Below are 14,691 nucleotides of genomic sequence, written 5' to 3' on the forward strand. Positions count from 1 at the left end.
AAATGTGGGAGGGTTTTCCCCGATAACAGAGTTATTTTAAGGGGACACTGGTTCAGCTGGTTTCACCTGAAGGCCTACCTAAGCTCTTAAATGACCTCCTAAAAATAGTGCTGATGACATGGGGGGTAACCTGACATGCCAGCTGGACTGCTTTGCATATCTATGACATGGGATATATAGTTGTATATATAGTATATATAAAAGTTGTCTGAGAAGGGCAGAACCTTTCAAAAAAGAAGGATTGAAAATTCACCCCATTCCAGGTGTACCACAAACAGCCGCTTTACTGCCCACAATGTGCTGGAATACATCACAACACAGACCAGGCCAGCAGGTGTTGGTGCCACTTTTTAACTGCTTTTCTTCCTCATTAAGTCATTAGGAAAGTTATATAGAATGTAAAGAAAACAGGAAATTAAAGGAAAAATTGCCTCAACATTTGTGTTGCTTTTTTAAAGTAAAATGCTCAAAGCTGGTAACTTCAGATACAGACATATCACTCTTCCTGCGCTTTTACATCGTTAGCGTTTGGTGAATCAATCTCCAAGATCAACACTTTTCTGGGAATTAAAAACAGTATATTTTTCAATTGATTTAACACTGAATGGTCATAATCAGCACCTTTTTACAGCATGTATTGCATTAAAATTCATTAAAAAACTACTGAGAGATGTAAAGGGTGACCACTGGCACTGATTTGTGAAAGAAAAAAAAAAAAAAAGAAAGAAAAATGGAGATACAGTTTTGGCCTGATGCCAGCAATGAGTTAAATTTGCTTGACTAGCATGCTGTGCCTAGTTATGGCTTCCAAACTGGGATGGACAATGATGAGTGAGAAAACTTCTTTCCATTTTCCAGTCACTTTTAATAAAATTAAATATGACTTCAAAAAAGGACGACCTAGATGCGATACAAAACGATACAAGACACTGAAGAGATGATATAAAGAATCACAAGTGCTTTCTGTCGTTGTTCGTCTGTCAAGTATATTTCTCTGTGACCTGGGGACATTCAGAATCAGCACTGTGAAGATAAAATAAGACACTCACAATGCACAGTATAAACGGACCAATCACTGATTCTTCATGTTGAGGAGTTGTGATATTATACGCTCCTGATTCCAAATTTACAGAAGCATCAGAACGTCCTGTTACTGCCTGTCACTCCAGCATAGCTGGAGATAAATTACAAGACTCTTCTGTTTCAGATTACAATCTTTACAAAGCAAAAAAGGCAAACATGTTTCTTTTTCTCCCCCTATTATTCTCAAAATTAAAAATCAAATAATTTGAAAAGTCAGCACTGTCAGTGGTCCAGTGTGGTTAAAAGTGGGTCATACTGAAGGAGCGTAGCTTCATCAAAGTGGAACAAAAGTTGTTTATGTGATGAACAGAGGAGCACACACAACCTAGAGTTCATTGTGGCTCCCAAATCTCCCTCGATGTAGGAGATCTTTAAGGTCCCATGAAGAGAACACCCCAACACTGACCTGGTCCATCAGGTAAGAGACTCACACACTGATCAGTTTCTGTTTCAGTTCCTGGTCTTTGGGATCCACATGTCTCAGCTTGGTGGTGTCTTGCTTTGGAAGTCCGTACAGGTAGATTGAAACGCACACCAAGAGGGCTCCAGAGGCAAAGGTGAACGCTGCACAGAAGGACACACAGCAGAGGCACACTTTTACACTACAGTTATTTTAGGGAGTCACCACCAGGATCAAAGTCTACAAAATTATGGACAGGAGTTTTTGCACTTTTGTTGTTTTTAGGTCATTAACACTGCCATTTAAGAAGTAAAGGTTTTTTTGTCAAACTATTAATGAATGTTCATTGAGCTTTATAGCTTTTGTCTTCATTTGACAGGATAACTGATGAGAGATAGGAAATATGAGGAAAAAAAAGCAGAGGGGGCAGCCATTCTTGCACCCTTGCCAGGGGGTGGTTCGTGATCGTGTGATGTCACATGAAAGCTATGAATACTACGGGGATGGCAGAAAAAAAGTCTGGGAGGGAAATTTGGTTACTTGTATAGCTGACCCAGAAAAAAAATCAGTTTTGTGCAAATCTGAATAGGGTTTGTCATTTTCAGTTTGGGTTTGGAACAAGCCAACCATCCGTATAAGAAAGACTAAACTTTTCTTTACTTTTCATTAGTTTAATGGCAACACATAAATCAGTTAAACTATGGTGACCAAAGAACTGCAAAAATGGTATAATCAATCTTACGTACTTATCTGTAGTCCAAACAGGATTACAGAGGCGATAGTAGACAGGACAATGGCGGCAGCAGCAGAGAATCCCTTCATGATGTTGTCTGTGTACTTCACCACCACTGACGTGTACAGCCCGCCCACACTGGCCAGGACTGAAGGAGAAACAAAGTAATTAAACACCAACTAAAAGCGATATCAAACAAGAATAATCCCCAGGCTTATTTGTACTTACACACTACAAAGCAAACCAGTGGTGTGTAACCGAAGAAGAAGCCTTTCTCTAAGACCTTATCACCATCGTTCATAAAAACACCGATCAGAGTGACGACAATGCCAGACAGGTACATCTGGATATTTCTCACCCAAAGAGATGTGTCAGAGCTCTTCAGCACCTTCTCAAAGTACACACCTGAAATCAGTGGATTAAAAAAATGTTATTACAATTATATTATAAAGAAAAGGAAATGACTGACAATTCCATGACACAAGCATTCCCTAAAGGAAGCATTTAGCTCAGGGACACCAGCTTTATGCTTTGCTGGAGTTTGGGCAACTTGTAACTAATACTGTGATCAGATCTTCACTGTACCCATATTGTATCAATTGTTTTTTTGTTTGTTTGTTTTTTTAAGATTATTTTTGAGAGGCGTCTGGCTTCAGACCTTTCATCTCTGACGGCCACCTTCATGGACTGTTCACCTGAGACGTCGTATACCTCTGAAAGGAAGTGCTGTAATTTGCCAGTCGAATGTATTTCCAGTTTTTTTTTTTAATTCAGCTTTATTCATATGCAAAAACTGACAGTTACATTCATCAAATAAGTACAGTGCAGAGATTACAAACCAAGCAACATTTCATATACAAAATAGAGAAAAAGATCAGTGGTCTTATCTCGGATTAAATTACATATAGAAGTAGTTACACTAACGTTGGCTTACTTTAGCTTTCTTAGCTTTAGCTAAAGAAAGCTAAAGTATCAGTTTTGCAGGTCAGGTTTTTACCTTTGGTAACCATCACCTTAACCCTTATCCTAACCCTTAATGGCAGTTTAATCAAATTTTATTCCAAAAGTTTAAATGTATATTTCCGTTCTGAGATTTACAGCATCTCCAGTGAACAGTTGGGAGAGTGGCTGTCAGAGATTAATGTTCTGCAGCCAGACTGCCTTGTTATTTTTTGGGCTTTTGCCCTCTGTTTGCTAGAACAGCCAAAGTGAGACAGGAAATATGGGGGAAGAGAACGGGGGGAGACATGCACCAAACATCCTACCAGACAGTGAATTGATCCCCCGACCAATGTGTTAGGACTGTAGCCTCAGCATATGGGCACCTGCTCTAACCCATTGAGCCAAGCCAGGGCCCTAACAATATTTACCCACCTTAACTGCTTTTGATTGTGTTTTTGTCTTTTAATGGTTTTACAATGTATTTCTTTCAGATGGCTTAAGCATTTCTTAACCTGCTTGAAGCACTCTGATTAACCTTTGTGTCCCTACAGTCTGTACAAGCAAAGCTGCTTAGCCTTGGCTTTGTCACTGTGCTTTTTTTATTAATCAGAAGTAATCGTATTGTGTGCTCAAAAAATCAATGACAGATCACTACCAGTCTTTTTCACTGATGACTTAAGCAAGTTTACCTGCAAATCCAGAGCAAAGGACAGCAATAGCGACTGCCACAAACCCAACGAAAGGATTTTGCTCAATCTGTAAAACAAATACAAACACAAAGAGAGGCATGATGTTAATGCCATCTGGTATGTAGGTAGTTAAACAGCTGCACCCATGATGGTGTCAGTCACAGGATATGGGTTATAATTCACTGTTTGAACTCTAACGTTGACCACACCCACCTGGACTTTTGTGGCCTCTGCAGGCTTCCACTGAACAAGCGTCACGCCCCCGCAGAGCATAAAGACAGAGAACCACTGCAGTCGGCTGAGAGAGCGGCTCAGCATGAGGACTGTACACAACGCCGTGCAGGGAATCTTCAGTTGATATGTCACCTGCACAGAAACACAAAGAAACTTAGCATTCATCTTCTTTTTAACATTGTTTTAATTTTATATACACTTCATTAGGTACACCTGTTCATTGACACAAATATCTAATCAGCCAATCACATAGCAGCAAACAATGCATTTAGGCATTCTTTCCGGATACTTGACATAACCATTCAGTTAACTGGTGACTATAAACTGTCCAGGGGTGTTCCTGTGCGTGTGAATGTTTATCTGTCTCAACACGTCAGCCCTGTGAATGACTCTCCCCACAAGTCTGGCTGCAGCCGGTGACGGCCACTCTCATGACTGTTCATCTGAGACGCAGTATATCTTGGGGAACTGAAATATATGCTAAAACTTTCTTAATAAAATTGGATTAAACTTCTATTTAGAGTTAGAGTAAAGGTAGGGGTAAGTGTCAGGACACCAGAAGTTACCAGAAGAAGCCTGACCTGCAGAACCTAATAACAAAATTTTTAAATAAAGCAGAGTAAACAGTCTCCTTACAGGAAAACAGCTTGTCCTCTGTGATAACATTCCAACGCAGCAAATGTAGCTCACATAGCTCCACGAGCTGCGTAAGCCAAGTCGCTAACAGAGCTAAAGCTAAGCTTACAAAGCTGCTACATATCTACGTTATCTGCATAGCTGAGTTAGCTTAAGCTATGTTTGCTAAAGCTCACATTGCTACGGATAACATAGCAAATGTAGCTAGGTCTCGTAGAATCTATGATATCTGCGTAGCTAAGTTAGCTTTAGCTGCGTTTGCTAAAGCTTATGTTGCTGAAGTGAACTTAGGTATGGATAACAGGGCTACATCGCTAATGTAACTACATAGCTAACATAGCAAAAGCTAAGTTCACAAAGCAGCTATGTGAGCTACATAGGTATGTTATATACACAGCTATGCTAGCTTTAGCTGTGTTTACTAAAGCTCACACTGCTGAAGCTTTATTTTCTTATTTAATAATGCTAATTATGTAGCTATGCTTAAGCTTATGAAAGCTTTGTGTTTGTGTAACTATTAATAAAAAGGATCTATACAAAATATAATCCCCCATAAGACCTATGACCTTTTTTGTTTTATTTTTGAAATGTTTCTTAGCCTGTAGAGGGGTTATTTCATAAATGTAACTGCCAGACTTTGTTTATGCATAAAGTCTGATAATAAAAAAAAAATCTATAACAGTGTTTCAGATGAATGGTCCGTGAGAGAAGCAGTCAGAAATGCACGGCCTGCAGCCAGACCCCACTTGATTAACTGGCAGCCAATCCAGATTGTACACTGCCACTCACCCAAGCTCCCCCACAACCACAAATGGAAAAAGCGGTACAGATGATGGATGGGTGCTGGTCTCTATGCTTTGAATTGCCTTACATATGAATGGTTCAGTAAAAATTAACTTGCCTTACCAAAAAAAATAAATACAGTCTGGTTTCAGTATTAGAAACATTTTTGAGTTGTAAGGTAGAAATTTAAAGAAATCCCCTTTGTAAATTGTGTGAAAGGTGTCATCTTGAAAACCTGACACTACCTGATAAGGTGAGCAGTTGCAACGCTTGTATTCCTCTGTCACTGACATCACTTTTGTAGTCATTACCAGCTAATAACCACAATCTACCTCATCAGTCTTTCTTCATGTGGCGCTGATTCATAAGAACTGCTATCTTAAGACATATCCAAACAAGGGCAGGTCCACACTGGGACAAACAGCCTTTTCTGTCAGGGGATCAAAATGTGGAATGATTTACCAGCAGAGCTCAAACTGGATCCAAACTGGGCTCATTTTAAATTAGGACTGAAGCAGTTATTGAGTGGACTTAGTCTTGCAGTCATGTATGAAATTGCACTTCCTTTCTTTCTTTGTGTCACTGAATGATGTTAGCTTTTTTAAGGTCTGTATTTTGTCCTTTAAATGTTGGGATTGGTTAGCATGTGACTGTTGTTGATTTTTTATATTTATGATACTCTCTTCACTGACCACAATTGATTACAGGATTGCAACTAAGCCTAGGCCACAGCTGACGCCTCTTTCTCCTCAAATTAATGTAAATAGTCTGGTCATTCTGCAATCATATCAGCTTGAAGCTCTGTAATATGCAGTCACCTGACTATAGACATGGAATAATGCAAATCCATCTCCTTTACAAGGTTAATTACAACAGGTAGGTGCAGCACCGACTCAACAGGTTCACCAAAGATCCACACCCTGCCACTGTCACATACGTTACAGTATATTAAGCGAAAACAAATCAGACAGGGTTCAGTCCATACCTGATAAACTGCAGCATCAAGGTTGCTCAAAGCAATAAAGGCCATGTTGTTCTGAATCGCATATACCACTGAGGGCACGCTCAGCTTCAGCAATTCCTTTGGACTGCAGAGAATATGTTCCACTAATGTATTCTTCAGTCTGCTGGGGCTTCCTGATTCCCTAGCAAGAAAAGAAACACAATGACTCATATTAGGGAAAATATAGCTGATTTTCAGCTTTTTGTGTAGATTTTGGCCAAAATTTTAAGCTTTGATATGATACAAGTAAAAATAAAATTGTATCAATATTTATATACATGCCATGGCAACAAAACAAGAAAAATCTATGCTTCCAAAATTGGACAAATTCTTGCTCACAAAACAATGATCAATAGGGGCAGAATGTAATATCTATACAGCAATATATAGTTGCCCCGACATGTATGACACAATAATGGTATCACTTATACTAAATATAGAGGGTTTTATTTTGAAAAACTGAACTAATTCCCCGACCAATTTGATTCCCCATATCCCTTTTTCATGATGTTGGTGCTTAGAATCTTAAAGACTGTGTTGTGAATGGAAGTTAAAGGGCTAAAGATAAAGTTGACAGCAGGATAAAAGGTAAAATAAGAGAGTGGGATAATGTTGGAAAATGGTAAAAAGAAGTTAAACTGACAACAAAATGTATTACATAAACACATTTACAACCCTTAACCTTTAATTCTTCAAATTTTGTGATGCATTGTTACAAGATCGTCTTGAAATGATTTGTCACAGAAATACTCTAACACAAGATCATGATTAACAAGGCCCATGTATTTTGAATAACAACATAAGTTATGCTGCTGCTCCAATAAATTAGTAGTGTATTCCACATAAGCTTATCTTCATAGTAACATCTCTCTACCACAGGGGTTCTCAGCAGGTGGGTTGGTACCAAAAAGCGGGTCACACTCAAAACACTGTTTTCAGAGGGTCATTAATAGGGGTGTCATATATTGGACTTCTGCTCAACTCCAATATGCCAAATACATTCATTTTAGCTGATACCAGTAATGGTACCATAATATGGATATAATTCAGTTCTATCAAGTCAGTCCTTAAAACACATTGTAAAGTTTTAGGATAAACACAGAAACAGACTTCAGTCCTGAAAATGCACTTGAACAAAGAAGAAGACTTCAGCTGATGTAGGTCTTTTGGTCCTGCCTAAAACTCTGCAAACATTTTCATACATAAAGCTGATATATAACTTTATTATCAATTAACCTTCTGAGCTGATATCTGCCAATTTTGATATCATGCTGATAGTGTCCTGCATCCCCCAGTCACGAATGTGTGCCAAAGAAGAAATTGTAGTAAAGATTCAATGATGTACAAATGCCCTAAGAGCCCGTTTTTGTCCTGACAGCCGTTTTGAGGGCCAGACTTTAAAATTTAAATGAAATAAATATTTTAGTCCAAATAACATTTTGTATTAGTATTTTCTTTCAAAAAGTACTTTTTAAGCATTAACACTGAAATCAGTCCTTATGACCAATGGGCAATCGAAATATTTAGCTACTTATATCTAGGAGTGCAATGCTGTCCATTACTACGTTGGATGCGGATATGCTGATTGGTGAAAAAACAAACAGAGGAAAACACAGAACAGGTCTATTGGTTTGATTCTCAGTCACAAAAATCACACTCTCCAAGAGCCTGGATGAAAAGTTGACTCAGAAAACTGCATGACTGGACTGGAATAATAAGTATATAATGCATCATATTTGCTTTTAGTAAATATGCAAAGGCTTTTTAGCTGACAGGTCCATTCCTGTAAAAAATGAAGTAAACATCGAGTCCTCCCTGCTTCAATCTTGATTGTTTTGTTTGACTGTTTTTTTCTCCTCCTAACATTTTCTGAATTTAATTATCTTCTGGGGGCCAGATGAGGAGTTTTGGCCTGATATCACCCCTGGGCCACATCAGATGATCATTGTCCTAAGCCATTGGTTCAGGACCCACTTGGTGGGCCGCCAAAGATCCCAGGGTTGGTGTGCTGGGCTTTGTCCGCTCTTAGATTTGCACATGTTGACTAATATCACAGTAAAATACTCATTAAATAGTTTATGCAGAGGAGGGAAAACATATATACACCAATTCTATATAGTTTTAACAATGAAACGGTTCAAATTGGTGTTTATTTTTGACAGAAATTTCACCTTTTTCATGTGGTTCATAAGAGGGCTTAGCTTTTCTTACATAAAAAGAAAAAGGTTGGAAACCACTGTCTTAAGTGAACATACTTCCACATTTATTATTTTCATTCCGTTTAGCCATGATAACAAGTAAATTCTGGTTCAGATCTGGACTTATTTGTCGCGTTATCTTGGGATAACAAATCTGGTTTCCCATGAACATGTGTGAATTTCTTAAACTCTCTAGAAAACAACCAATATGGATATGTTATCATGGGAAATGGAGTAAAATAAAATGTACACATGCAGGCCCCTTCTGGGCTTCCGTACTTCTGTGGTTTGTAAATGGTTATGCTTTGTTCTGTGTCTTTAAGACGTCATATGTACGATTTAGAAGGTCAAGACTGCAGCATTTTTCAGTAAATACATTTCGGTGATTGAAACTGAAGGTGGTGGTGAGTCCTGAAGATAAACCAGTTGAGAACCACTGCCCCACCATAAGCCATGATGTTCTTGAGACTGTTCTATCAGTCTGTACCTGTAAAACATTCTCAGTAGTAACAGTAACACACTTACTTTGACAGCATCCCAAGACTTATTATTAATTTAATAACCTCAGTGATGCACACTGCAGTGGTGGAGAAGTACATATCTCCGGTTGTAGTGGTCCTCGTGTACCGTAGTGCCACTGTGTATGTAGCTGCCACCAGTGTCATCACTGTCAGACAGTACACCTTGAATGCCACGCTCACATTGTCTGTGGAGAGAAAGAGGGGAAGTGTAATAAAAACAGTATCTCATGAAGCTAACAGCCATTAGCTTACATGACTAACGTTCTGGAGACAATCAACTCTAATACAGAAAATAGCTAACACAAAAACAGCTACCACTTCCGTAACTAGAATCTACAGCTGACAAATAATGAGAAGCTTGTTTTTCTTGAAGCCACCCGTAAAACTAGTCCGAACCCTAATAATGATTACCTTATCTAACAGCGCATCCACAAGCCAACGTTAGCCTAACATGTTAGCTGTATTTGCTGGTCAAACTCACCGTTTCCCATCGTTGGTCTTGTGTTTTATATCCAGGTTGCGAAAATCTCAGTTCACCTACTCAGGCAACATATCACTACAACTCAAGCAATCCACTTTGAGGAATGTCGCCCAGCAAGGCAGAAACATGACATGAAACTGATTTAGTTTCCTCGTGAGGATTAAACTAACTACATTTCCCAGAATGCAGCGCGAGGCGACCTGACGAAGGGTGCGTTTGTTTTAAGTGCCTTGAGGTTCCTTCTGCTTAACGTTTACTATGTGATTCGCACGGTGGCGTATTGTGTTCACTTGAAAAAAAGAATCCTCCTGTTTTTACGACATAACTATCTCGTAAAAACAGGAATTTATTTATTCTTGAATTTCCTGTTTTTACGAGATACTGCCTCGTAAAAACAGACGCTCTCCTGCGTGACTGGTTGCTGCATTTATCAGCCAGTAATTAGAGGTGCGGGGTTAAGAAGTAGTCAGAATCTTTCAAATCCTGAAAATGTTGATCCAGTGCATATTGTTTCCTCAGAAATCCCCACCAGTTCTCTATGCGTTGGTTATGACTGCTTGAACCATTCAAATAGCATCTGCTTGAAAACTCATCCACATGATCATGTCTCAGGAATATCTGCATCTGCTCAACGTAACCGTTCTCTGTCCCTAGGTCTGATCGAATTCTGTTTTTGCGAGATACTATCTCGTAAAAACAGGAAATTCCAAAAGAAAAACGTTTTTAAGAGATAGTTTCTCATAAAAACAGAAAAATCAAAAATAAATGTAAAAAAATCCTGTTTTTATGAGATAGTTATGTCGTAAAAACAGGAGGAATTTTTTTTATTTTCAAGTGAATGCAATACGAGACAAAAAGTTTAAATTTCTTGGATTTTTTTACAGTGAGAAGTACCCCAAAATTCCTTTTAGTATTCCCCAAAATGTTTCAGTGAAACATCACAGTGCCAGTGAAAATATTAACCCCTGTGGATGTTTAACCCTTTATGTTACGAATCATTCATGATGATTTAATTTGGATTTTTGACCAATAAAAAGAAACAAAAAAAAAAACAACAAAAACACTTTTTAAAATGAAAACGGATTTCTACAAAGGGATGTCAGTTAAATGAAAACACAACAATTAATGAATTGGGATCACCTGGGTGCAGTACATGTGTCACAAGTGATTATAATATAAAGACACCTGTGTCTGTAAGGTCCACTCACTAGTTCAACAGTATTCCTGGCTACCATTGCACCACGAAGACAAAAACACTCCAAGCAACTCAGCAAGTTGCTTGGACGAGTAAAAATCCAAGGCACTGAACATTCCCGGATTTCAGTCAAATCCATCATTAAGAAATTGAAGGAATATGGCACATGTGTAAACACAGGGGATGCTGAGATTTTTTCTTTCTAAACATCAAATTCAAAAGTAGTTGGACATATGAACAAGCACCACTTCTCTTTGAGGTGTAACCACTAGATATCATGTATACTGTCTATGCAAATATAATTGAGACACGAATAAATAGTAGCTTACATGGTAAATAGATTTAACTGATGGTCCATGAGAAAGTAGTTCATAATTGTATTATGATTGATTACCATACAATATATTCAACCCAATTATAAATATTGTAAGAAAGGCAGTAGTTTGTGTATCACCTGTTTGTTCATGTTTATTGTTCTGCCTATACTTCTACTATTAATGTCTTGTTGCATGCCATTTTTGTCAGATATTAATATCAATTCATTTAACATTTTTTCTTGACAGAAATGGCAATGATGTTCTTAACATTTGCAAAAGTTGAAATTTATAAGTTAAAGCTCATCAACAAAGACAAGTGGACATACATAAGGGACACTAACAGCCCAGGTTGTAATAGTTCAGGCAGAAAACATGATTCCAAATGTGAATATGAACGTGAACACACATGCAAAGACAAAAAGCAGAGTCAATGTTAAGATAGAGTTTGAGTTAATTTATTTCTGTCTTAATGCAAAGAAATGTGGCCTACTTTTGATTACAACAACACATCATTATCACTTGTCTTTTCAAACATGAGTAATAAAAACAAACTCCAGTTAAATTTGAATGTTCAGGTTATTTTAAAAGAACACTAGGTCAGGATAACGTAAACAGATTGCTGCAATGTCTGCATTCAGAGAGTATTGACATTACAGTTTAACTTTAAAATCATTCATTATGATGTAAAATAAAGTAGTCTATTCTGATGCCATGCCTAATAAAGTTAACCTCATACGTGTATTTGTATGTAATACTGACTCAATCCTCTGTTAACAATCAGGAATCACCATTTTGAACCTGCCTCTCTTTGAGCTCCTAGTACAGCAGCAGGAGTGAATCCCTTTCCTCTGACAGCAGCCAGAATCTCCCCACAGCAACACATTTCACTAACATCACAGCTTGCTAGGCACATTTAGCAGGTGCAAATGTTTTCAAAGGGATGGAGAAGTGATGATGTTACTACCCATCATAGAAAACATTCTCAGATGTTCAGAGATGAGGAAATCTTTTCCCAAAGACCCAGCCGATGATTTATTTTGGTGTAGCTACACTTAGAGATGGCACACTGTCCATGCACTGCTGCAAACAGAAAAGCTGCAGTAAGCACGTGTTGAGCACTTTTGTAGCAGAAGATGTGAACTCAGGAGTTGTCGGGAGGAACATGCTCGAAGCCTTCACTCTCCCTCACCAGCGCCCTCTCCAGGATGACTCGGCCCTCCTTGTAGCGCTGGCTCTCCTCTGTGGCAAACTCATACATCCAGCCCAGCTTGCTGTTGCAGTTCTTGCAGCTGACGTCTCGCACCATGTGTCTACCTGTGAGCATGACTCGGTCCTGCACCTCACTGTGCTGCAGATTCACAACCTGGAAAGCAGCACAGTATCAGTAACTGGATCATGTCACTGTTTTACATATTTTTAAACGTAATATATATGAAAGTTTGAGAACATTTAGAAAAAATGAATGCATGATTGATGAGGTCAGATACTGTTACAAAATACATTAATTCAAGAGTTTTAGGACGGAAGTTACTATTCATTTTGCTGTAAAAAAAAAAAAAACAAGTGACATAATTCAAACTTTGTAAAGCTTTAACTGAAACATGTATGAGCATAAAGGTAGGCTTAGATAAGATTCTCTGCTTGTCAAATATTACCAAAATGGATCTCAGGTAGATTTACCTCATCTCACAGAGCACATTTATTCATCTTGTCCATTGTTAAGGCCCTACGGGAGCCCTTGGAGCAATTAATTAGATAAATATGAGAACAAAAATGTCAAAAAGGACATACTTATAATTACAATAACCATGCAGTTTTCTTATTATGGGACACAGTGAAATAAAAAGGTGAGAAGCTAAAAATCCTCACTATTGCAGAGCTTGAACCACAAACTCTGCAGTTTAAAACATTTGGTACGTAACATTTTCCAAAGTTATGTTATCATGACCATCATCAGCCATCATCTTAACTCAAAAGAGCATCAAGAATGTTATCTCAGATTCCAGTGGAGCTGGTAACATGTTTAGGTACCTTGTTGAACAGAAATGCTCGACCAGTGGCTCCAGTGAAGCGTGTGGAGATGAGTTCTGCTCGATTGGTCAGAATGGTGTCACAGTTGGCACATGAGAAGAGGCGAGTCCCGCCGATGTGATCCAAGAAGATACGTCCCATTTTGTTGACAGTGCTGACAAGGAAAAAATTATGGACAATTTAAAAAAAAAAAAGAGAGACAGATGGAGAGGTAAAACAGGGAAGTTGCCCTGAAAACTGACATAATGCATACTTTTGTTGTATTTAAGGCACTGCACATCCCATCCAAATGAATTCAGTTTTGTTTGGTACCTTAAATTGTTATGGTTATCATTAATATTAAAATTGTTTAAATCATTATCAAAATTCCAATCTGCTTTGAAATGAACATTTTAGAATTTATGAGTGTTAGGATTTGGAGTTACTTTTTATGACTGACTTACTTTAGTCACATTTTCTCATTTTTTTAATTTACTGACTTTAAATATTTGTTCAATATTTTTTTTACATTATTTCATATTTTACTTTGATGTTTTCCTTTTTGCATAATTAGTAACTTTTTACCTCAGCCAAGGAGGTTATGTGATCAGGTGGGTTTGTTCATTTGTTAGTTAGTTAGTTTGCTTGTTTGTTAGCAACATAACTCAAAAAGTTCTGGATGGATTTTGATGAAATTTTCAGGAAATGTCACACATGGCATAAGGAAGAACTGATTAAATTTTTGGAGTGATCCGGATCACCATCTGGATCCAGGAATTTTTTTAAAAGGATTCTGTACTATTGGGAGATAGGGCTAATGGTAGAGGTCTGCGCTCTCCGAGTGCTTTTCTAGTTGTTTTAGTCCTCTCTTTTACTTATCATCCATCTGTTATTTCACTGGATTCATACTGGAGTACTACTCTTTTTTACATTCTGCCTTTCCCCTTATAAAACACTCTGAATAGCACTTGAATGTCTGAAATGTGCTATATAAATCAAGTTTGACTATTTGCTTTGTAACTACGATAAAATAAAAATACATGTAGATAAGTATTTGAGAAGTTCTTGCCATAATGACAGAAATATGATTCATTCTATGGGACAACATTTAGGACAGCTGACAAACAGGAGGCTTTTTCACCAATCTCAGACAAAGGCATGTCATGATGCCTTGTTAAAAAACTGAAAAATAGCATACTATAGCATAGCATAGATATTAGCATACTATTTTTAACCAGCAGAGGGCAGAGATCTTTTTGGGTTCTCTTTTTCAGCATTAGTAGCTGTAAATGAAACATGTACAGACTATGTGAGAAGCACGTTCAGATTCTGAGACGTGGAAGACCTTTTGTATCAAAACAAGACTGCAGACTCCAAATTGGCAAATAACCAAAAAGTAAACATCAGACCAATAGTTTTAGTTAACAGTTATGTCATAGCTATATAAGTAAGACTTTGAATGCAAG

At 37.9% G+C, this 14,691-nt stretch overlaps 2 protein-coding genes across 6 annotated transcripts in view; both read right to left on the bottom strand.

The window, feature by feature from the left end:
- Window positions 1-762: 762 nt before the first annotated feature.
- slc35a1 (solute carrier family 35 member A1) lies at window positions 763-9,877 on the bottom strand. Its single transcript, XM_041806185.1, has 8 exons — window positions 9,704-9,877; window positions 9,227-9,407; window positions 6,486-6,645; window positions 4,061-4,213; window positions 3,848-3,914; window positions 2,445-2,621; window positions 2,230-2,364; window positions 763-1,647 (listed from the first exon to the last, which is right to left on the bottom strand). The coding sequence occupies exons 1-8, from the start codon at window positions 9,711-9,713 to the stop codon at window positions 1,511-1,513; spliced, it is 1,020 nt and encodes a 339-aa protein (XP_041662119.1). The 5' UTR covers window positions 9,714-9,877; the 3' UTR covers window positions 763-1,510.
- Window positions 9,878-11,665: 1,788 nt separating this feature from the next.
- The window catches only part of LOC121520966 (protein yippee-like 5), a 29,362-nt gene continuing 26,336 nt past the window's right edge, over window positions 11,666-14,691 (bottom strand). For all 5 annotated transcript variants that reach the window (XM_041804610.1, XM_041804606.1, XM_041804607.1 and 2 more), the window contains 2 exons: window positions 13,247-13,400; window positions 11,666-12,578 (listed from right to left, as the gene is read on the bottom strand). In XM_041804610.1, the coding sequence (XP_041660544.1) occupies window positions 12,357-12,578; window positions 13,247-13,387 (363 nt within the window). In that variant the 5' untranslated portion in view covers window positions 13,388-13,400 and the 3' untranslated portion in view covers window positions 11,666-12,356. The remainder of the gene's footprint in view (window positions 12,579-13,246; window positions 13,401-14,691) is intronic.

This window comes from Cheilinus undulatus, linkage group 14, assembly GCF_018320785.1.
Source record: "Cheilinus undulatus linkage group 14, ASM1832078v1, whole genome shotgun sequence".
Lineage (NCBI taxonomy): Eukaryota > Metazoa > Chordata > Actinopteri > Labriformes > Labridae > Cheilinus > Cheilinus undulatus.

Coding starts and splice junctions, on each gene's coding strand:
- slc35a1 (XM_041806185.1), bottom strand. Junction 4,214..6,485: donor TTGATGCTGCAGTTTATCAG/GTATGGACTGAA, acceptor GTTTCTGTGCAG/GTGACATATCAACTGAAGAT. Junction 2,365..2,444: donor ACTGGTTTGCTTTGTAGTGT/GTAAGTACAAAT, acceptor TTTCTCCTTCAG/TCCTGGCCAGTGTGGGCGGG.